The sequence below is a fragment of the Pithys albifrons genome, chromosome 14 (assembly GCF_047495875.1).
Source record: "Pithys albifrons albifrons isolate INPA30051 chromosome 14, PitAlb_v1, whole genome shotgun sequence".
NCBI classification, from domain to species: Eukaryota; Metazoa; Chordata; class Aves; order Passeriformes; family Thamnophilidae; genus Pithys; species Pithys albifrons.
The window spans coordinates 8686551-8711285 of record NC_092471.1 but is presented as its reverse complement, the minus strand read 5'-3'; the positions used below and the strand labels follow the sequence as shown (position 1 = coordinate 8711285).

At 40.0% G+C, this 24735-nt stretch overlaps 1 protein-coding gene across 1 annotated transcript; it reads right to left on the bottom strand.

Annotated features, from left to right (window-relative positions):
- Positions 1 to 1051: 1051 nt before the first annotated feature.
- Positions 1052 to 24315, bottom strand: WDR44 (WD repeat domain 44). The gene is made up of 20 exons (XM_071569372.1): positions 24200 to 24315; positions 17891 to 17924; positions 16303 to 16377; positions 15198 to 15813; positions 14473 to 14603; positions 14284 to 14376; positions 13335 to 13471; positions 12353 to 12436; positions 11954 to 12060; positions 10823 to 10974; positions 9250 to 9388; positions 9090 to 9154; positions 8066 to 8179; positions 7374 to 7496; positions 6299 to 6490; positions 6043 to 6144; positions 4563 to 4678; positions 3171 to 3298; positions 2432 to 2563; positions 1052 to 2115 (listed from the first exon to the last, which is right to left on the bottom strand). The coding sequence occupies exons 1-20, from the start codon at positions 24274 to 24276 to the stop codon at positions 2021 to 2023; spliced, it is 2712 nt and encodes a 903-aa protein (XP_071425473.1). The 5' UTR covers positions 24277 to 24315; the 3' UTR covers positions 1052 to 2020.
- Between the last annotated feature and the right edge of the window lie 420 nt (positions 24316 to 24735).

Genomic DNA, 24735 nt, shown 5'->3' with positions numbered 1-24735 from the left:
CAAAATGCAGGCCTTAATGTTGCAGGAATCTCTCCTGAAGGCCACTTAGTCTCAAATGTTTAACACTGCATGTTGACCACAGCCAGGTTTTCAGTCACTCTGAACCTGGGCTTGGACTCATCCTGTTCTGTGCTTTTCTTGCCAGTGCTCCCTCCTCCTGTTACTCATTACTAATTTTTTCCAATTGATATTTTAAGTATAATAAGGGAAAAGCAGGAATGGGAACAGCAGAACACCTAAATAGGCACATCCAAAAAATCTCAATGCTAAGCCCATATACCTCTTCTTCCAGTCTGGACTTCCAGTTCCAGAGACAGGAAGGCGATATGAGCCAAGAACACCAGAATTAAGGTGCCTGCAAGCAAAGTGATGGTGTTTGTACTGCACAAAGTAGCTTCTTAACATATGTAGAACATCCATAGCAAATTCTGGAAGTGTCTGGGATCACCTCACAGGAACCAGAGTCAATTACAATCTTCTACATATACACTTCATATATTACAGAAACACATTTTTGGAGTCACAAACCAAATGTCTTTTTGTGCCACATACTCACTTCTGTCAGTTCAGTGGAGCTTAAAGTAACAAAAACCTTTAGAGAGTTTAGCTTGTCTCATCCATGCAGGTATTTTCAGCTCTGAGCCAAACTTACCTGAGTGTGTCAACTGAAGATCATGTACCGTTTTTGTATTCATTTTGTCTGATGGTAAACCTCTTGCAACTGCATTTCTTGTCCAAGACAATTCTACACAGTCAAACTCACCTGAGTAGAGACTCAATTCCTGCCTTTCCATGTCTTCATTCTTCCACTAACAGGAAGGAGAGGATTCTGTACAGAATTTTGAAGTCTCCTCCTTATAAAGTATCATATAACTACTCCTAATTCTGCTTACCATCCGGTTGCAGTACTCCATTCCCCATTACTTCAGAAAGCAAGCTGTGACAAGATTGGAAAGCAATGAGTGCATGCAGGATCAGGGATCTCAGAAACAGGTCACAATTATTTAGACAAAATGTAAATTAATAAATCAAAATGGAAAAGAAGCAACAGTTTCCAAGTGTGTGACCAAGTTTAATGATACATCTGTTCTCTGAAACACTTGACCATCAATAACACTTCACGGGTTTTAATGCCCAGAATGTTATTTCATAGGTATTTTATATGAATATTTACAAAGACCTTCAAAATTCAGTGGCACTAAACAAATGAGAAGAACTTAAAACTTTAAGCTACAATGCTTAAAAAATGTAAACAGTTTATTTTACATAGTTGTAAAATATAAGAACTTTCTAATGCAGCTTAATTTTATCTGGAAGGTGAATATATCCTGGTGCCCGTGAACAAGGAATGAGAGAATTCTTTACACAAGTATTGTGCTCCAGTGTGCAAAAAATTATATATAAGAAAGGAATCTAAAGTCCACAACAATTAAAAGACAACAAAAAAATTTTCACGTCCTGAAGTTGAGAAATTTATAAAAACATTTACACATGGTTGCTGACCCATCAAAAACTTGCATAACTTAAAATTCTGAACAAGAGCTACTACAAATTCAAGATCTTTCTCAAATGGAATTTTGTGCAAAGATCAGACTATTCAGCCTTTTTCCAGCCTTCCCATCTCCATTTCTGACATCTAGTGGCCACAAGCACCACTAAAATCCTTTTGATGTATGTTCCAATTCGTGCATGTAGCCAAAAGGCACATACATGTGTGACTACGTTTTCGTGTAGAAACCTGTGCAGGTTCACAATGACGCTGCAAAACAACTGTCTGTAGAAAGTTTAGAGTCTAATGTTTGGCAGGATTATTCTTACACATTCCTTTCTATCCTACAAGCCCAGGTGTTAACAGGCACACTGCTTTCCAAGGATCCGATATTTGAGTAGCCTTAAAATAAAGATTTAAAAATAAATCAGCCTGTAACATTATTATATTAGATACTTTGCTTTTGCCTGCATTATTTATGGAATTTTAATCCCACAGTACCATAGCTTTATGCTGTCAGTTGCAAAACAACTAAGATACATATTTCTTTTTGTTAATGAAGACTTTAATTGCTCCAGTAAAGTCAGCCGATAAAAGCACTTCTGTGTGATCTGTCTTCAGAGCTCCTAAAGAGGAAAGAGAATAAACTATTAATTCACTAAAAAATAAACACAAAAACTAAGCTGTCATTAAAATGTAAGACATAACTGTGACATTTTTTTTCCTCTATCATATTTCTGTTATCTAGTAGTATTTCAAGAAACATCTGCATTTCTAGGACTGATTTTTGAGACAGCTCTACCTCATAACAGCCCCAGTGTCAAATGAATAATCCTGAAGTACACAGGACAGCAGCCCTACCCCTTCTCTCCCCTCCCCTCCCCTCACACTGGGTCAGGTTTCAATAATGCAACAGTTGCAGAGCTCATCTTAAACACCTACCAGAGGGTATAGTGTCTGATGCCTCAGAATCTTCTCCCTTACTTTCAGCTTCTTGCTTTTCAGAAGTTTCCAGCGATACCATCAACCCAGGATTTGGAGCAAAAATCGCAGATGTGACAACTGCATTGTGCGCTTCAGAAAGACAATCCAATTTTGATTACCTTGTTTCAAGGAATTCTTAATTTTACAAGAATAGCAGGTGTAGGTTCTAGTAAATACCAAGAATCTCAGTGCTAGCGGCGTCTGGTAAGCTCAGCAAGCAAGGAGCAACTGTTATTCTTCTATAAGCCTGGGGACCTCAGAAGTTGTTATGAGTGCCCAGAACTAACTGGCAAGAGGTCCAAAAAACATTCGATATAAACATGGCCCCACAATTCCCAAAAACTGTGTGTGTGTGTAAAAGATAAAAAAGCTGCCTTTTTTTATCCTGCCACGAAAGAGCAAAAACTTGCATTTATTTTCAAAGTCACTCTACCATAAGGAATCCAAGGGTTGATTTCTACAATAAAGTTCTGTCATTAGAGAACATTACATTAAATAAAACATTACATTCATTCAGAAACTCTTACTGAAGCTGGACAAAATCTAAGCTACTCTGTCTCTTGCCATCCCAATCATGAATCTGAAGTCTTCCAAGAAACAAGAATTTCTGACAGCCCACCAATGCATCTTCCTAAAATACTTGAATTTGCAAATCCTATACATGTCCATAAAACAAAGATCAAAAGCTGGTTTTCACCTTTAATGCCTTCCCAGAAGTCATTACGGTCTCTTCTTACAGATGTAAACTTGCTCAGGTCATGGTATGTACTCCAAATATAAACATATTTATCTTCTGAACCACTGACAATGTAGGTGAAGTCATGGCTAAAGATTCAAAAGAGGAAAAACATTACTTTTCAAGCATCCATTGCAGTAGCTCTGTAGATGAGTTGCAGATTTACAAGTGCAATCAGGTTGAGTTCACAATTCAAATGGATCCTTTATTTTAGTGACTGCAGCTCAAAAAAATACACGGCCCTTAAATGACTGTGCATGGAAGCTTCCTGATGCTCTCCCTCTGGAAGAAAAGTGGTTCTCATGGATAGCTCTCCCACAGCTTCTGACACAGAAGAGTGTGGGTCTAACACTTATACTCAGCAACAAGAAAATGGCATCATCTTTAAGGGTTGTTGGTACAGATAAAATTATAAGTGAGCAATTCAGATGTATATAAGATCCTGTAAGACTGAAGCCAGCCTGCACAAACCCTGTGAGACTTAGCTAGAAGCAGCACGGAGCTCAGCTGCTGCTGGCTGGTAGGGAGGAGGTTACTCCCCAAGGAGTCACACTGTGGGTTCTCACAGAACTCTGCAGGTGCGTGAAAACAGCCAGGATAAAATAATATAAACATGGGACTTGTGAGATATGGGTTTTAACCAATTAAAGGTTCTATCGTGGTGGTGTGAAACTTTATTTAGCCAATAAGATGTAGTTCTAACCCTATATAAACCATGCGCTGTGTGTAATAAAGGGTCTTCATAGGCTTGTTGAGTGAAGTCCTTTCTCTCTGCCAAAAATTGTTTAAAGGGTAATTTTCAAGAACCTGTGTGAACCTGAACCCATGTAACAGGAATTGTTTACAATACAAACACAGGCTAGAAAATTCCATACAGGTGGAAGACAAAAAGCATCCAACACATTGTAATCTGTATACAGATGACTGTATAATGCACTCTGGCAGAGACAAGACAATAACTGCAAATCCAACTCAGGTATTTACTTTTTACAGGTGGGTGACCAACACATACCTGACAACAATACCTGACAACTTAAGGAAATAAAACCTATTTATCATGGAGGAGAGACAATATGCAGTATCCCAGGCCCAGCAGTTCTAACACAGTTCCTGCACTTGCAGCAATATTAATGGACACACCTCACACTGTCCAATAGGATTCACAGAAGCTCCCAGCTCACAGGCAGCTTTGTCACTCTTGATCAGAGCCTTTAGTTACCTTTGCATTGTGAGCCAAGTGACATTTCAGAGGCTCAGGTTCATATCAAGGTAGATTATTTAAACAAAAGCCTCTGTACATCAGCCACAGCATTTCCCAAATACAACAACTCTGTTATTATAATGCTGTCTTACCTAAAGCTGGCTTTGATTTGGCTGCTGCTGTTGACATAACCTTTGTATTTCATAGATAGAGATAGATCTCTTAGGTCATACAACCTGATTCTGGAATCATTTGATGTTACTAATATCTGGAAAAGAAATAAATATATTTAGAAGTAGAAACAATTATCATGTCCAAGAAAGAGAACCAGAGTTAATTCCAACAGTCAAAATTCCAGTTCTTGTGCTTAAAAAAGTGTCACAGACAAAGAATAGGTCCAAAGAAGGAGAATAAGATTCAGATCAATGACATTTTTCTCTCTCACCTTTTGTCAATGGACAGATCAACTTCACTGTCAAGATCAGCCTGACTGGACTGAACCAGAAGAGCTGTTTCTGACTAAAGCAAAATGTGGGTCCACAGAACAGTCATCCCTTTGCAAAGGATATTTTGGAAGACATTCCACAATAATGCAGCAGAATAGGTGTTCTAGTGAGGTAAATTTCAATCAATCATGAAGCATAGGTCAGAGGCCATTATCTGCTATATAAACAAACCAAGCTTTTCTTGGTTGATGTGAGTTTGCTTCCTTTTCACAGTTTTCAGATCAGAAGCTTAAAAGTACTTATAAGGAAAAGAAAGTATTATCAAGATACATAAGGGTACTCAGCTGATTAGCCCTTCTGTGGAACCCTAGAAGCAAACTGCAGGTTAGCCAGAAGTCTCAAGATGACAGTAGGAAAGGGTGCAGCAGAGCAGCAGGCAATTACTGACCCCTACTTATCTAATCATTTATGCAACAAGTTGTGACAACTGTTGGAACACCATCAGATTGCAGAACCTCCTATTTGTATCCAAGAGTTCACACCAAGCTCTGAGTTATTACACAGTTCCAACTCACAGCATCTGATGGAAACCCATGGGCACTACTAGTTCCTGAATCTTCTGGAATGAACTAGTTTCTGTGTCACTGTATGAAATAGGGGATAACAGTTGGTGATCTGTTACTCTAACAGACCTAGCTGTTGACCTCACATCACCCTTAAAATTACATACAGAAGTGAGACATTCTCCAGCTTCAGACTTTAATATTCAACAGCATGTTCTTGCCTGGGGAGAATTTGATTCTTTTGCAACATCAGACTTTGATTTAGACTGAAACAAAAGGACTGGTTCTGGAGAACAAAGTATACTTGTTTGGATAACAGCTGAGCTTTCAGCATTTTCTCAGCTTCTGTATGAAGTACATTTTGAAATGAGTATTAAATTTGAGGTTTTCACTGAAAGCAGTCTGCAACCATTTTCTCACCTGTACATTCATCAGAGCATAACATCATTAAACACATATATATATCTATTTTATTTTACCACTATTTAGTATTGTATTAGTCTAAGTCAGCAAAGAGTAGGGCTCATCGTAGTACTGTTAAAAGATTTAGCACTAACTTCCTAAGCGTTAGATATAAATACCAGACTTCAGTACTGAGCCAAAGCTGCACTGAAAGACAGTACCTTATTTTCTCCAGGCAAGGGTTCAATGCCAGTAATTTTTCTTCCAACTCTGTTTCGACCTCTGGTAGAACGCACGTGTATCTGTGTATGGTACTTCAAGTGCTGAAAAATGAAAGTGTGTCCTGATTTGAAATAATGGTGTAAAAACTTAAGTTTGTTTCAAGTTCTAATAGGTATGTTTCTTTGTATTTAAATAACCATGACTTCTGTTTATTATTTAACATAAAAAAGATTATTGAGTTGCAAAAGTTTCTACCTCTGTGTCATAGAAGATGCATCTTCCATCGTAGGTGCCAATCACTGCGTATTTCCCGTTCTGACAGAAGTTGGCAGCTGTAATCAATTTTGTCTGCCCATCTACTTCATTCCATAATGCCACTTTTTTGTCAGGAATGTTCCAGAGTCGGAGTTTTCCATCCAATGAACCACTTAAGAAATACCTGTCATCCTAAGGGGACACACATGTTTAACCTCTGTTTATGCTATCACTGTGTCCCTGGCTTCCTTAAAGCCTTCCCAGTCCATTTCCAAACAGTTTCTCTCCTGAACTTCCCAAATAAGAGCTCTCACACGAGCTGACTATAATTTTTAAAAAATTTCTGGCAAATGGAGTGGAAATTTTCAAATATTTTTGACAAGAGTACATATATGCATTATACCTCAGGTTGGAAAACTGCTCACTGTTAGCATGGGTACTTTTTACCCTCTCAATGTAACTTGGAAAAATACTAACCTTGTGTGAGCTGAAAGATCTTTTTAGAGTTTCCAACACATCTGCTAGTTCTGTATATTCAGGGAACATTGACAAATGCTTTTTCTACACTTGAGTTTTATTAGTATCAGGAAGTTTTATTACATTATTTTTTGAAATTTATAAAAAACAAGATAGGTTGAAAGGGATCTCTGGAGGTCTCTGATCCACCTCCCCGGCTCATAGCAAGGACAGCCTCAAAGGTTTGATCAGGCTGTAGTGGATTATATCCTGTCAAGTTTTAAACATCTCCAAGGATTCTGTGGTCTCTGGACAATCTCTCATTATTCCAGTAATATTTAATTGCAACATACCTCACTGGAAATTATAATTTTTCACAAACTTACTCTAAACTATGTTACAGCCAACAGACAATTCACTTGCCACATCACATCTACAAACAGTTAAACCACAGGGACACTCTTGGTGAAGTTCAGTGAAGATGAAAACATAGTTGCAATATTTTTAAAGTGCACAAACTGTTAATCAACTATATTGTTTAAAACTTGAAAATAAAGGGAGGGGACCATTATAATTTTAAATTCTGCCTCTCTAGAAGTAAGAAGGCAGTTACACTTACCCTTGGATGGAAAGCTATAGCAGTGACAAAGTCTATATGCTGGAAACAGCAAAGACATTCTCTTCTTGATATGTGCCATAAGCGGACAGTTTTATCCATAGAAGAAGAAAGCAAGAAGTAATTCTGTGAAACAAGAGAATTCCACAGTTATTAACAGACACAAAAGTAACTGAAAATATGAAAGCAATCTGATTGGTAAAGCCTTACTAATTTCTCTGTTGCCATGAAATTCAACATTTAACCCTTTCAGATAAAGGTTTATCCAAATTATCACTACTGATCGGTGTGAAAGTTAAGCACACGGTAATTCTCTAATTTTAAGATACAACTATACATCCAGCAACTTCAGAATGTGTACATTTTGCATAAAAACAGTGAAACTTACTGAAGCCAAGAAAAGCAGAAACATCATAAATCAGAAACCACACAGTTCAATGTAAAGTCCTCCCACTCTAAAAAATTTACCCTCACTACTGTATACACAACTGCAATTCCCACTATTACACAAACCCAGAAAGGTTGCTCATTTTATTCCAACTATTTCAGCTGGAATTTGCATTGCCTCTACAAGACTTTGCTCTTAACTTTAACGACTGTTTTGTGTTGTTTAAATGTATGGTTCCAATGGCAGCTGACAAGAGAAAACAAGGAAAACGCAGGAGAAGTGTGTAGTATGTATTAAGGTGCCTTACTTTAGACCAGGAAAGATCAAGGAGATCTGCTGTATGGCCTTTGTATTTGCAAAATGGTCGTTGACGAAATGGGGCATTTTTATCATCAGGGTCTTCATCAACTCCACTGCAAATCTATCAGAGAAATATATAGAAATATTGCCAAATATTAGCTGGAAAAATGAACAATAAACAATAACTCTCAGTACTTTAAAATAAACAAATAAATCAATCTTGAAAACTGCATTCCACTTAAGAATATAAACTGTGAGTTCAAGTTTCCATGTCTGTCATTCTTGATACACACTACAAGTTTCTAGTAGGAGACCATTTCAGAATAAACAGGTGCAAAGGAAAAAAAAAAAGCCCTAGAAGTTTCTATGCAAAACCTTGCCAGAAAGAAACCCAAACCCAGATGCAAAATGAAAAACACCAGCCACTCAAAACAGCATCCCCAGGGTGTGGGCTAAGCAAGGCTATTCACTTACCTGAGTTCAAGGAGGATTGGTGGCTTCCCAGCTTCCCCCTCCACCAGAACAACACACACTAAATAAGGTTACTGCTAAGATCTTCACTTAAACCCTGATTTTGTCATCTGTCTCTTACACTACTGACAACTGAAACCACAAAAAACCCACCACCTTAAATGCATTAACTTTAATGGCAAGGTGTACTACAGTATCTGAAAACTCTAGAAATAAGAGTGTCTGAATACTCTTCATTAGTCATGTTCCATTTTTTTCTACACGGTTGTGAAAAATTTAAATGCATCGAGGATTTATCATGTTTTTGAGCAACCCATTGCTCAGTTTGGCCTTCCTTGGAAAAGTCATCATTGACTAAGACGTTAATCACAAATAATGCTCAGAGATAAAACACTGACACAGTATTTGACTGAAGATGTCTACTGATAAGAGTTTCTGCCTCAGGGACACAAGACAGGAACTCCTTAATGTGTGTTTGGATAAAGCAACAATGAAGATGTGGCATTACAGAACAACGCAACCCCCCCAGCTCTTCCCCTCCCAATACCTCATGCACCTACCCCTGCATCTGTATCAGACTTGGAAGAATTCAAACTCTCTTGAGATGGGGAGGGAGAGACACGGCCTGGAACACAAAGAGAAACACTGTGGTCAACATTAAATTCCCAAACAACTATAATTTCTAGTGTTTTAGAGCTCTAGTGATGCGTAGAGAGATACCTTCTGTGTTGTACTTCATGCGCATGTTATTGAAATAGTCAAAGGCATTCTTTAAAACCCATATTCTTACTACGTTGTCCTGTCCTGCAGATGCCAGTAATCGACCACAGTGAGAAAATTTCATTGTCCAAACAGCACCCTGTCAAAATAAAGAGATGATTGTTTAAGTTACATAAAGTGCTTTTTTCCATACCAAAAAGCCTTTCTATAATGTCAACTGACAAGAGTTAGGACTTACACAAGATACCACAAATAAATTGTAGATCATAGCACTGATAAGTAATTGCTGAGACTGGTGGACTGTGCAACACACATGCAAAAAGAGCTTGAAAGAAAGAGCCTACAGGGCAGAGGAATGTAGGAGAGGAGTTACAGGAGATTGGCACTACCACAGAATTCCATATAAAACCGGCACAGTTAGGAACAGACAGCCCACAGTTCTGAGGGACTTAGAACCTCCTGTTTATTTTGCAGAACTGATACGTATTTGTAGCTGCACTTGAAGTTAGTGTGCTTTGTTTGTTTTCTTTTTTAAAGTAGAAATTGTACTTGGTTACATCAATTCTGGTAACTGAAATGCACACTACATGTATTTTTTTAAATTTGTAACTGGCCTGAGGATTTTGCAAAGGCTCTGAAGATAATGATTTTTTCTCCATTGCAAAGTCCAAAGAGTTCTAGTCAATAGAACATAGTATCACACAAGCAATATATAATTTCTTCCTGCTACTGAATAAATAGCCACTAGGCATTTGACTCCACCAGTTTTGGTTGGTTTAAGAAGTCAAATACTAGCATGATGGAAATATTGGCATGGTGGAAACTAACATACACGTTACCAGTAGGACTGGAAACTTCAGTTGTGGATGGCAAGCTTGAAATCTCCAGTCACTGGTTGCTGCATGTCATTACCCTCAGCCTAACACTTAAAGATGGGGAACTGCTTCAATTGTCAGACAGTTGCTGTCAACAGAACAATCTGGGAAGTCAATGTATTCCAGACTCGGCAAGGAAGCACACACACTTCCAGTCACGATAAACAGGTAGTTTTCCCGCCTCATTCTTCACAGGCATCTCTGCAAATACCATGTCCTGGTTTCTTCCCTCCTTATCATTCTGATCCACATACTCCATTAACTTATTCCTACTTTTGCCTCCAGAACCCATCAAGTATTTCTGTTCAATACTTGTGTACAACACTCTAATAGACAAATTTATTTGCTGCTGAGTAGGTCAAGGTTGCTGCTCCATGCTCAGTTCTGGAAGGGGAATATATCCTCTTTCAGCCTAAATTTGTAATTGCAGTAAACAAGAAACCAAGTACCACTTGATGCCATAACTCTTCAAGAGAAAGGTCTGTAGGATCCCTGATGTCAGAGTATCTACACACATTTTTTTCCCTCCTGAAAATTTGGCTGGTTTGACTAGATTTTCATTTTTTTCCCAGCACCAAGCTGTTCTTCAAGAATAAACTTGACGGTCATTTCTGGAGGTCACCAAGTAGATGAAAACTAAAAGTTTAATCTCAGACTAAACAGATTCAGCAAAACCACAGATGGAATTTGAGACCTACCATATGCTCTCCACTGAGATCCTGAACAACTTTAATTTGTTCAAAATCGTAAGGTCCCTTGAAGCCATGAGCTGCTTTGAACTTAACTGGTCTCGTATATGGCATCCCTTCATCATCACTGGAAGAGGGATCATCTTGATCTGTATGGAAGACTAAGAAGAACACAGGTTCAGCAGTCCATATTGCAGCACCCACTTAATATGTTAGTAAGCATTCGCCAGTACTTTCTGGTAGCAGATTAGTCTTGGATTCGCAAATTTCTATAGACAATTTTAAGATCTTAGAGATAAACAAGAGTACTATTGCATCAAGGTCTAAAAACACACCTACACTAATTTTAGCCTGCAGTGAATCCAAACACCAGTGAAAATAAGAACTGCTATCAATTTTTGTTCTGTCCCTTTCTTTGCACCAGTCTCACACTCAGCAGATCCTGCACCTTGTGATTTCGGTCAGCTTAACATGCGATGAAAATTATTCTATTGGTTTCTTCTGACTGAATACACTGCCATGGCCTGGTGATTTGCCCATGAAGCACAAGAATTGCAAGAGAGCTGTGGTCAACAGCCAGTGGCAACACAAGATGTTAAAGTGCAGCAGTGTCATGGCACTTATCTCAGGCTGTGGTTAGACCAGCTTGAAGCAGTGCTACATATCTGTCTGAAAGAAACATTGATCAAACAAGAAGGGGAGAATTCAGCTGTAGTTGGGAAGTCTAGCAGGAGCTCAAGCTATATAAGGATTCTAACAGTGGCACTGCTTGCTCAGAAAACAATCTGAAAGTAATAAAGACAACCCCCATGCCCACCTTTGGTGGTATAACTTTCAAAAGAAGTTTACATTTTGATATCCAGACAGCTTTCTAACAGCACAACAAAAAATTACAAGTATTCAACTGGTTTAACTGAAAAGGTCTCTCAATTACTCCTTTACAAGAATTTATCCTTGTAACCTGGCAGTCTCAGAGTGCCTACTGAGCTGCAAGCTTTAACTCTAAAAAGTCACATCATCAGCTGTAGAACAGTGGTAGAATGCAGCAGTATATGTTACTTTGCCAGCTTTGATTCCTAAAAGCACTAGGATAAACATATTCTATTAATGAGAAAAAACCAAGAAATGAATGTCACTTACCTTCATCTCGAACACTCTTAACCTTATTTACAGCACGTTCACCATACTCTTCAGCAAGATGCTTTGCTTTCTTCACAGATTTGCCAAGGAACTTTTTCAGTTGAGTCCTTAAAAAGCAAGGGCACTTTTTCAACACATTACAATGGCAAATTCTCATTTTTTGCTATTCTGAATCAATAGCTCTGATTTGAAATGCAATCTTATCTCTTTCCATTACTGCCTCTTAAAATAAGCATTTAATTTGACAGCAGTTGCGTAATGTTCAGTTCAACTGCAGAGCTACAGGATTATGTAAAATCAGGTATCACTTGCAAAATGATTACTTAAACAGTAACTTCAGCTTAGAAAAACCTGTATTCTCTTTCTAGGGAAAGTAAAAACCATGAAACAGCATCTTACGTTTTTTGTTTTAACCTCCCTCCATCAGTATCAGTTTGCTGTGTCTGCATTTTGTCTTCATCGTCAGACTGTGCTGCATCATTACTAGGAAATACAGAAGTGATTGTTTAATATGAAGTCATAATGAATCTAAATTGAATGAAACATTAGTAAAGCAGGATCTGCATTTTAGGATCCATCTTTATTCCTCTATGTAACACACTGGAAAAATACGGGCATTATATTAATCACATTATAAACAGATGTTTTAATTCTTAGGCATCTTGATACTAAAGCTGCACACACTCTCCCAGGTGCCCAAGACATATAACTCCCTTCCACAATTTTCAGACTTAAGCTTATTGTGATGCTTTGAAGTCTAAGAGCAGACAAAACACATTGTATTACTAAGAACAGGTAACATGTCACTTTGTTCTCATTTCTTGCTTTCCATAGATCAAATAAATGAATAGTGGTTAGTTCTGAAACAGAAGTTTGTGCACAGAAGAGTTGAGTTCTAGAGTAATGAGCTTTTCAATGGTAACACAGCAACGCAAAAAACCTAAACACTGTCTAATATATAAATTCATATAGGCCTTTAAAAAAAACATCCAGACTGACACTATTTCCTGATCATTAAGAAACTGTCTTTTTCTATCAGTGTTTACAAGTAGACTCAGTTTTACACATTAGCAGGGTCTAAAGCTCCATTGACAGGTAAACCTCAAGGTAATCAGCTATACTGATGACAACAGACCTGCAGAGAACCAAAGTCTACTAAATGAAACACGGAAAAAGCTTCAGGAGGTGGCAGCATGAACAACATACAGTACTTGAACATAAACTGTGTTTAACACAGTGTAGAAATGACAACATGTAGCATAACAAGGGCTGGGAATTAACACTCAGATTAGTCAGAGGTGGACTGGAGGTCTTTTTACTGTCATAACAGCAGCCGCCAAGCACGCAAAAACTGCAAGAGCAACAGCATCATGACTCATACCTGACGTATTCTTTAGTTCTCCTCATGATATGCAAAGTTAGGGGATTAATGCCTGTTGGCAACTTTTCTTCTGCCAGACTCAGAGGTATTTCTTCACCTGTATCAAGGTTTTTTATCATTACACTTGCTAGAATTTCCTATGGAAAAAAATAAGATGCGAAATCAAGAGAACACTATTAAGATTTCAAAACCTAGAGCAAAACAGAAAACCTCTTAACACACAGATTGTTTATCTTAATGGGAAATTCTGTAGCTCACTATATATTTATTTTACAAAAATTAAGTCAGCATGTTAGTGCAAACATTATCAACCACTATACACAGATGAACATGTCATCACAAGCTTCAATTTCAGAAATCAAAATTGCAGCTATGGACATCAGCCACTGCCTGATACCTTCCATGCTAACATCAAACATACTATGTAGTTAAAACACATCACAGTCTTTCCCTTTCAGATTTCTAAATGCTGTAACTTAACATACAGAGAAAAAGCATTTAGACCTAATTAAGGACTAAAGAAAGAAAAAGGTTTATTTGGAGCATCTCATAAACACTTTCATAGCTTCAACAATGGTTAAAAGAAACTATACACGGACAGACACAAACAAGAACTTACAGAAGCTTGATATTATCAGGATTAATGGAAGTATTAACTGAAGAAACTATTTTAGCACTAGGAAGATGATTCTCATATTGCTGACTCCCCTTTCAGATGCCTGAAAAAATGCCAGATTCCCTCACAAGGAAATGCTGAGAAGTGCTTGCACAGCCACATTGCCAGGAGTGGTGGCAAGGTGGCTTTGCCCACCCGAGCACCTCGTGGTCCCTGAGTCATGTGTGGCCTGGGCCTTTGGAAGCATGAGCCGTGATAGACCTGAAATGCCATGAGCTTGCCTTTGTAGCTATGCAAAGCAATGCACCATGCACAGACCACATCCAATAGTACCTCATCTGTGAGCTCCCTTCCCGAATTAGACCTGGGTCTTTGTGGTCCAAGTACTTCATTTGTTGTTTGCCCATCAGCCGCTTTCCCATTTTCCTGAAATTTTGCAGACAGAGAATACATTATCTCTACTGTAACCCTGAAGTAATAGAAAATGTTTCAGTTATCAAACTTATAACCATTTCCCAATACCTGAGCAGTGACAATTTTATCTCCACTAGTTGCACTGGCCAAATCCAAAGAAGGATGAGAATCTTTGGGCACACCCTCTGTCACGGTACTTGAAGTTAAAAGACCACCAGCTGTGAAGGTGTCTCGAGAAACTGAAAAGGGATTTGAGAAATTAGAGCATAACACTTGCCATAGACCATTACTGCATCCTAACATCTGAGTTACATTCTGAACACTCTTTCTAACAAGTTTGGTATTTTTTAAAGATCAACTGCCACCAAATCTGATTTACAGTTTTGGTATTTCACATATAGTTGGATGTTCAGGTACAATTTCACACCTTGGCCTACTAAGTTTTATTAACTTTTTTTAATAGTGACATCCCTTGTAACCCAGGACTACTCATTTTCCTAAGGTCTCTCTACATCTTGACTTGCATTTCTATGCAAATACAGACTGCACACATTTCATTTGAAGTAACTTTTTTTTGTTTATGTATTGATGAGTCAATTTCTTCTTGCTACAGTAGCAGCTATTTTAGTAGGAAGTGTTGGTTCACAAGAAATCCTATGAATTAGGAACACTTCTAATGCAAAAGGGTATTACTTCATTGTTAGAAGCTAAGACTATGGGAAGACTTTTTTAAACGTCAACTGAACTAAAATCAGAAGATTGAATGATCCTTCACTCAAAACAAACCCAGTAACCACGTACATAAATAAACCCACCTGGAATAGAGTACTTGCCTTCTAAGACAGGTTTCTGCATGTCAAAATCCAGTTCACTCTTCTTCTTGCGGGGCGGTGGGGCTGGCCGAGCAGGGGGGGGTGGCCTTGGGGGTGGAACGTTTGTTGGCGGTGGGGGCCGTGCCGGGACAGGCTTCTTTGTGCTCGCAACTATATCAGGCTCTACTGTCAGCTGCCTTGGGGGCTTTGCTGGGGGCATTTCTTCTGTCGTAGAAAGGTCTTTGGTAGATAAATCTGAAGTCATATTTGCCTCTTTCTTGTCTGTTATGTCCTCATTTTTTGATGTTTCTCCTTGTGCTTCAGTTTCATTCTTTTTATGGTCAGTTGCATTTGTTACTTTTGTTAGTTTATGAGCTTCCTCTTGCTCAGAAGTAAACAAAATCTTCCCAGACTCCAGTTCAGTGTCGTTACACACACTCTGATGCTCTGGTTCTCTGGTGTCTTCTGGTAATGGTATTTTAGCAGCTAATACTTCAGGGATATCACTAATGATACCTGCTCCAGAAATCCAAGCATTTGCATCTGAAGCTGGAACAGTCAATGCTTTTCCTCTAGAAGCTAAAGAATCATCCTCTAGTTGTGCCTTCTGGCTTTCTTCTATAATACTGTCAATAATCTGGAGAAACAAAGCAACATTGTTCTACCAGCCACCAGAAGGCACTTCCTGGGTACACTTACCAGTCAGCCCATACAACACCCAAAAGAAATCTTCCACTGAAGAATTGCTTTATATTCAAAATATGTTTTGGTTAAGAATTCTGGAGACCAGAACCTTGGTGCAAAAATGGGCATATTCAAAAGATAAAACAAAACCATTGATTTCCAGTCCTCTTTAATACACTTTGAGAGGAAGTTCAGAAACAAAAGCTGTTCACTATTCAGAGTTCTCATGCACTGCTAAATATGATCCTGTAAATTACACAAATAATTCAACACTGGTGCATCCTAAATGTGTTTTTATAATCCTTAGTTTGCTTTATGCTTTTAGATGAACACTCTTACTAACAGTAATTCTAACCTATGGTAGTTTTAGGATGAATACTGATCTTAAATTATTTAGTATTTCTAGTGTGATGCTGGAAGCTCAAAGCAAGATTTAACTAACCTCTTTTGAATCATCTTGTTTCATTTCTTGTACAAAAGCTTCATTTCCAGCTTTGATGAGTTTGCTGTCCATATCCTACAGAAAAAAAGTCAAAAGGTCGTGGTAGTAAGTTGTTCAGCAAGATGATCCAGCAAAAATACAGCTATAACATATCTCATACAGTCAAACAGAATCTTTAGAGCATCTGAACATATTATGTTTGAAACCCCCCCCCCCCCAACTCTTGCAGACATCCATCCTGTAGAGTTCTGACCTGAAGGAAAGGCATATCGTGCAGAGACAGCTGCAATTACAGAAAAATTCTTCCTCCCTCTCCACTCCCTCCTCCTCCTTTGACAAAGTTTTTCCAATCTAAATGCAAGCTCTACTTTGTTTTATCACTCAAATCCATCTTCAAAGGCATGACGACTTAAATACTTAAGTGCAATCAGTGCCTACAGAAGCCCATTATATTAATTTCTAATTTTGTTGACATTAAACTCACACACCTGTTAAACTTTGGACTTAGGAAATATTTCTCTCCCATTCCAAGACAAACTATGCCATTAGTCACACATTCACTGAACCGATATAACACCAAGCAGAGAAGCACCTACTTTTTCCACCTTCAGAAACTTAGCTCTGAGCAAGAGATTTAGGAAGATACAGAAAAAATAAAAATCCTACAAGAATCCTAGAGAACTTCATAGCTAATAATTCATGAAGGCATTAAAGTTAGTTTTCAATTTCACTGATTGCACTGAGTTTAGTGAAAATGATAAAATAACATTTCTTGAAAGGCTTAAACATTTAATACTTAATCATTAAAGGGGCATTAAATAGAACACAAAATGGGGGTAAGGATCTGTTCCATAAGAGCTATAGCAAGATGTGGTATCACTGTGAAAACACTATTGATTCAGAGCAAAGTGCTGCTGACAAAGCAGGAACAGCAGCTCCACTGTGACTTCCCAACACTTTCTGGGCAAAACAAGAAGCCTTTTTAACTCTGTCTCAAAGTGTGATATGGCACCACCTTTGGCCCTTCTGAGGCCAGGAAATGAGTGTTACTTGCACAAGGTTCCAACTTCTCACCTATTCAATGTGTGCTGGATTCAGCCACACTGTCACTATGCACAGATGCAGCATAACAATTACCTGAGTGGGAAGTGGCAACGCTGTCTCATTAAGCTAAATATAGTGCTTTATCTTCACATAACCCAGAGGGGAGGCTTCTGAAGCACAAACATTAAGATTCTTCTTATTTTGGAGACAGAAGGGAGCAAAATCAACTATTTCATATAAATCGAGACCAAAATCCAAGTGCTGCAGACTTAATACTCACAAATCAGTTGAATGAGGGGAGTTTAGTAATCAAGTGCAGCTTAATTAAATTGCATATACACATTTCAGAATAAAATGAGCTTCAAGACACTGTAACATACTCTAAATAACAAGAAACAAGCACAACTACTACCTACAACAAGGAAAACCTTTAATCTCTTCTCTGTGTAGATATCAGGGTTACTGTAGCACATCTACTTTAGGTGGAAACACTCAATGCTGTGTTCATCTACACACACTTGACAGATGTTATGAAGAAACTCACCTTTAATACATGGGTTTCAACTTTTGTTGGTGACCTGTTGGAAGAAAACAGACTTAGAGTGCAAAGACACTAAGCTTTATATTAAACAGTCTGTAACACAGCCCTCCTTCACAGGGCTCCTTCATGCTCTAGACGAGCAACAAAGTGAATGTTTCTCATATCGCTTGTTTACAAATAAAGCACCCAACTGTATCCAATGCACAGATACAGTTTCTGCAAATCCTGTGTTTCTAAGCGGAATCTTCTGGGAATCACCTTTCTACCACCTCTCTCTGATAAACAGCTGCTATTCCAAGTAAACACTTAAAAACCTTTTGCATTACAGAGAATTTAAAATTAGCATGTACACCAAGCACTGGGTGGACACTGAAGAAACCCAAATTCTCAAAAAGGAGAAGCACAACTACAGTAACCCTGCAAATCAGATGCCCAAACCCTGAGCTGTAGAGCTGGCACTATTACAGCCATTCTACTCCTAAGACTCTGTAGCAAAACTAAGGTCTTGTTTCTAATCAGAACACTTGGTATAAATAGAAATAAAATTCATTGTAACAGTAGGGAACTAGTTTGGCACAACTTTCCAAAACACACACTGTGAAACCTTGAATTTGCATTAGCAACCACTCACACAGCACCTCTCAATTCACTAATTACATGAAAGAACAAGCATTCTTAGGGGAATGGTATCAAATAATTACTTCTCATCAAGTCAATTCAATTAGTGGATGGTCAACTCTTATTATATCCTGAACTTACATCTTCCACAAGACTTTCAGAATGCTAGAAGATGTTTAAATATTGACTCACACTGCTTACTCTGACTATGGAATCTTGCTAACACATAAAGGAAAGTTTGGGTCAGATGATCTTTCCGGGTTCCTTCCACATTGGGCTGCTCTTTGATTCTGTTTGTCAGCCACAGGCAGAGAAAAAGATAAAGGTAAATCCCCTAAAAGTCTATCACCAAACGAGCTACCTGGATGGCACAGGCACCCCAGCTGTCTACCAAGGTCAGTGACACTTGACAACTCTGCGTATCACCTTGTACCACGCAATGCAGACAAATAAAGAGATCCCAGACTCACTTCCCACTCCTGCCTCCAAAATGATGGTTTGAAGTGACGATACTTTCTGAAAAATAAAACTATTTCCATTTATATATAAGAATTTCAGTTCTTCTCTTTACTGTCTGAAAGCATTTAATCACAAAAAGCAAAGATCACTTTTAGAAAGCAGAGCTAAACAAACAAGAAAGCACAGTGAATTCGTAAATAAACACTGTATCCTTGTAACTAATTTAACACCTTAAAACGAGATGCTTCTGTCCAGATATTGACACTTGAGGTGCACAGTATCCGTAACAGTTTCAAGGATGATCCTTCCTCCTAGAAGGCGCCAATGCCAATGTGGAAGAAAGAGCAAAATTAGTATTTTTACCTGAAAAACAAGAACATCTTTTGTCTCTCAAAATACCTTTCTGGGAAAGGCTGCTGCCTGTGTGGAGTTTCTGGTTACTGAAACCTTTTCAGTTCCACTATCAACTCCTGCATTTCCTTAGAAGTAGTGGCAGAAATGTGTCACAGTTCATTGAATCCATGAGATGACTCTAACAATGAAACATATTTATAACTACAACATAAATGCCTAGGCTGCAGCAAGGGTCCCATTGTATAAGGCACTACTTAGACTTTACAACCTAAATAAAATGCAAATCCCTCAACAGATATCCTGCAAATAGATAATTTAGTTTTCTACTGTGACACTTCCCACCAATTACCCTGTCACTTCTGGTACAGGTAACTCATTCTTGGTTACACACAACAGGAGGCTCAAAAGACACTGCTACCATTTCAGATTTCTTTAGCTAATTACTTTTACAGAAAACCTGCACTCAAACAAAACCAGATGTTATTTCCCACTCTCAGGCTTTACTCAACTACCTTGGGAAAAAGCTGCCTGAGTGATAAGGGATACAGAACCAGCAGGTGCAGGACACAACATTGTGCTGACAGCTTGACAGAGCACACACACACACAAAGTGCAGCTTCACCTCGGAAATTACGTGCCTTTAAAACACTGCAAAGCTTACACAACTGTTTGGCAAAAACACGACTTTCAGAGCAGCCAGATAAGTTCAGTGTTGTAAGTTGCCTGAGATGATTTGAGCTGTGTGTCTGTAGGCACCATCCCTTCCTTAGCTGTGCTACCACATTAGGACAAAGTCAGTCACACGGTCAATTTGGGAACTGAAGTCTTTGTAGTTCAATGACTCTCAAATGGTCTTGTCTTCCCAACCACCTGAACTAACCAGCTTTCTCCACTCCCCAGTTCTACTTTAAGGCCAGTAGTTATACATGGATGCAGTATCTGAAACCCTGGCATTTTTAAGAAGTATATACAGTGGTAAAAGTGTCTGAAAAGATTTACATGAAGATCAATCCAATGATGAAATACCAATTTTGCTTTGAAAGGCCTGTACTTCACAGGGTTATCAGGCAGAACATGAAAACTGATATATACCACAGAAAACAAAAAGCAAAAACTTAATCTAGTACGATTGTTCACCAAATAGCAGGATTTAAAAATTAATAGCAACAAATCTAGACTGTATTTCAAATAAAACACTTCTAAGTTATCTTACATGATACCAGTTCAACAAAGGAGAAGTTCAAAGTTTATCTACAAGATTAAACAAAACTCAAAGAAAAATCCCATTTCACCTGCACAAACAGATGCCTTATTAATCTCAAAGTCAAATAAACTCATGAAGAGTTTATTTTTTATTTATCCTGCTGTTCAATTCATCCTCATAGTGACCAGACTACAGGAGCTCCCATTCTCACTATCAGGCAGCTCCAGCCCTACGGCTCCACGTTTTAAACGCATTGTTGTTTTGTGACAGAAAACAGAACATTTAGCCCTTCAAACAAAAAACAATGATGTGAATGACTGGCCTTGGGCAAATCCCACACTGACAGTGCCTGCCTTCCTGCAGGATGTACACTGTTACACAGCAGGTGTGCGAACAGGGAAGGGGTTTGCAGTGTCTGTAGCAGCTGTGCCTGCACGGAACATAAAGGTCCAACAACCAGCCCAGGACTTGCATTTACCGCCGTCCTGCACACGATGTTCCTCCTCCGAAACCCACGGCTGGCCTGGAGCTCTAATTGCTCCTGCTGCAGCAATCTCCCTGGCAGTCCACACCTTCAAATCCAGTTTCATCACTGCAATGCCCTGGGAAAGCATTTGGGAGCCTCAACAAACACACCGCAGAAATGCGTCTGCAGCGCTGCAACAACGAACACTTCACACTCCACCTGTTTGCTGCCAAAATCAGCCTTGCCTGTTGGCTAAAACACACACACACAAAACTTGTACGAACCATCTCCCACATGCCAAAAGGGCACAACTTAACCTTGCCCAGCTTCCTGCACAGAAGAAAAGGAAATTCTTCAGGAAAAGGAACAAGGCAAGTTCAAAAAGATGGGACCACTGAAGTTATAACTCGAGAATTTAAATTAAGGTCCCAGAGGACACTTCTCATTACCTGCACCACCTCTTCAGTTTGGTTTCCCATAACAATTTTTGGGATACAAGTACACTAGGAACAAACTTGCCCCCACTGTTAGGCATATCATGTCCAAACTATTGTGTTTGCAGTTGATTTCAGAGCAGGCAGATCACTTTCCTTATAAATAAAATATACAGGATCTGTCACATGTCTGCATCCAATCAGGTGCAACTTACTTCATATTTTCCTTCTCTCACAACCAACATGCTCCTGCATGGGACAGTTCATGCCTCTGTATTTCAGTGTCTTTTTCTAAATCTTTCCATGGCTATAGGGTTATTAAAGCAGAGTGACAGAGGTTAAATAAGGGCATCTTCTGCCACACCACCTCTCCCTCTCTACTCTGGACTTGGTTATCCAACAGATGGACACTCTCCACACATCCTGTCAAAAGCAGAATTATATGTAAAGGTGAGATCCAGAGCAGAAGTGAAGCACCCAGGCCTGGCCTGGGGGGGTTCAGTTATCTCCAAACATCTGCTTGGGCACATTTCACCTTAGAAGTCATCAACCCAGGAGCACCATCTCAAACAACTGTCATCTGAAAGGAACACTTTGTAACAAGTTCTCTAATTTGTGCTAATTAATTTTATGTACTTGAGGATGGAGATATGGTGCTTTCTTTGAGACAGACCATCAGTACCTACTGACTTACAGTGGGAATTGGGAGCTTACAGCCCACTTGAAAACTCCACTCTGACACACCAGACAATTAATAAAACAAATAAATAGCAAAGAAATCAGCAAGTTGACATGAACACCTGGCACCACTTTCAGAGTTTATCAGCAGTTACTCCACACACACAACTCAGGCCAGGGGGGGAAGAAAATACAAACCTGGTATTTTTAATAAGGATAAACATATCTACGCTGCTTTGCTAAAATCTGCCTATAACATGTGCTGCCAAAAAGGAGTCCCAACTAGTTTTGCCGATTATCAGAACATTGAATGTACAAGGAAATGTCTCAAACTGCAGAGGGCACAATGCACAAGTTTTCAGTTGCCCTTTCTGCCACAAGAAGGTTTTAATTTTTTTTTGTGGTCTCAAGTCAATGTCATTACACAAGCAAAAAGGTCCAATCTACAAACCTGCTTCCATGAAGTGTTCAATGTAAATGTGAAATTAGCTCTGCAGAAATCTCAAAGCTTATTTAGAGAAAATATTGTCCATATTGTCAGCACAGATTCAGTAGCAGACTGAATTACAAATCAGAACCTGCACTGCAAACAAAGCCCTCTGAGATCACCTCCTTAATTGACTCAGGCTCACAGAATTCTATTAACTCAATGATGTATTGTTAAAAGTTATGGAAGAGTAATGGAGAAATTAAAAGAATCCTTCACTTGAATTTCCTGTGAGTGAATCAAGTTCTGCTTCGATACAGGTGGTGGAAATCTGCAAGGTCAGGATATGTGGCATTGTTTGCACCAAGTAAAAGGTGGACGTGCAGATTTAATGGCTCACTTCTACCAAGAGATCTGTTTCCCCCTTCCTGCCTGTGGCCTCTAGCCACACAAATCCCACACCTTCACGCTTTCCTGTCCCCACCCTGACAGGTTCCATCTGCTTTAAGTTATTGAATAGTTTTTACTTTTTCTAGTTTTCAGCTGCTTTCAATTACTTTGAGTTAAAACAACTCAGACAAGAGTTTGATGATCACCAGTCCCAGAGGAAGGTAAGCAGTTGGGAGAAAAACCTCATTTCAGCAAAATCACATCTTGCAGAACATCTTTGCTTATCACATCTTGCAGAACTGTGTACACACACACACCAAGGACATGCTTTTCACCACACTACGGAAGAAGATAAGTTCAGAAAAGTTTTGACGCAGGATGTGTAGATGAGGAGAAAGATCTGGTCTTTCCTTTATTTTAGGCACCCAGGGACCACTGATACACAGACTAAACCAAGTTTCTTAGTCGATTATTACAGCTTCAAACGCATGGATCACACAATCCATCTAATTGGTCTTGGAACAAGCTATGTGAAACCTCATCCCAAGTCAAATAATGCAGAGCTTTGGTCGGGGCTACACAACACCCAGAAGGGACACAAGCCATAACCTGTCAGCACACAGCCAGAAAGAGCTTTTTACAGAAAGAGGGAGCACATTTGGCTGACACCAACAACACAGGGAGAGGGTTAGTTCTGAGGCAGCAGCACCGGGACCTGCATTACAAAACACTGTCAAAACTTCACCGAACAGAACCACACGCTTGCTAAATGAAAGAAGCATCAAAACGACTCAGAATCACAGAACTGCCAGGGGTTGGAAGGGACCTTTGGAGATTATCTAGCCCAATCCCCATTAAAAACAGGGAAAGTGTTAAAGACCCCATTAAAACCAGACGACAGAGCACACCAGAAGTTGTTCTACGTGCGGCAACAGCTGCCTGTTGCTGACGGAGCCCGCTCTCTTCTCCCTTCTCGGAAAATCTGTTACTTTTATCGCGTTTCAGGGATTACTTCTGCCACTCCCGATTCCATCTCCCTTCCCAACACTGCACGTCCCTTCCCAACACCGCACGCAGGAAGGCAGGCATGATCTCATCATCCCCCCACGGCCACCGCCGTGGCCCCCATCGCCGGGCGCGCCCGAGCCCCGCACTGCCCTCAGTCCCCGCTCGGAGCCCGCAGGGCCCGCATCGACCCCGCTCCGCCCACCCCGACCCCCGGAGCTCCCCCAGGAGCGCAGGGCCGCGCTGCAAGTGGGAGGGCCGAGACGGGCGGACTCACGGAGCGGGGGAGCCGCCCGCGGGGTGCACGTCCTCGGGGGCATCGTAGAACTCCTCAGTGTCGCTGTCGGACGCCATGGCCGGGCCGGGCCGCCACCTCCGCGCACCGCGGGCCGGGCGGCGCCGCGCGCGTATCGCGAGAGCGCGGCCGGGCCCGCCCCCTCCGGGAGGGGCCGCGAGCGCGGAGGGCGGGGCGGGTCCTGAGCGGGGGCGCCCCCTGGCGGCGGCGGGAACGGAGCGAGGGGAGGGGAGCGAGGGTAGGTCGGCCCTGAGCAGAGTCACAGCATCAGCTGGGCTGGAAAACACCCCCGAGGTCACCGAGTCCCACCTTTGAGCCAACACCACTCTGTCAACTAGACCTTGGCACTGGGAATATTGACAGGAAGCTCAACACAAGTCAACAGTGTGGCCAGGTGGCCAAGAAGGCCAATGGGATCCTGGCCTGTATCAAAAATAGTGTGGCCAGCAGGACCAGGGCAGTGACCCTTCCCCTGTACTCTGCGCTGGGGAGGCAACACCTTGAGTGTTGTGTTCAGT

Bases quoted from the DNA above. Each gene is read 5' to 3' on its own strand.
- WDR44 (XM_071569372.1), bottom strand. From the start codon at position 24,276: ATGGCGTCCGACAGCGACACTGAGGAGTTCTACGATGCCCCCGAGGAC. The intron at 14,604-15,197 runs GCAAGTACTCTA...ATCCCTTTTCAG, and splicing joins GCAGAAACCTGTCTTAGAAG to TTTCTCGAGACACCTTCACA. The intron at 6,145-6,298 runs GTAGAAACTTTT...TTCATTTTTCAG, and splicing joins GCATCTTCTATGACACAGAG to CACTTGAAGTACCATACACA.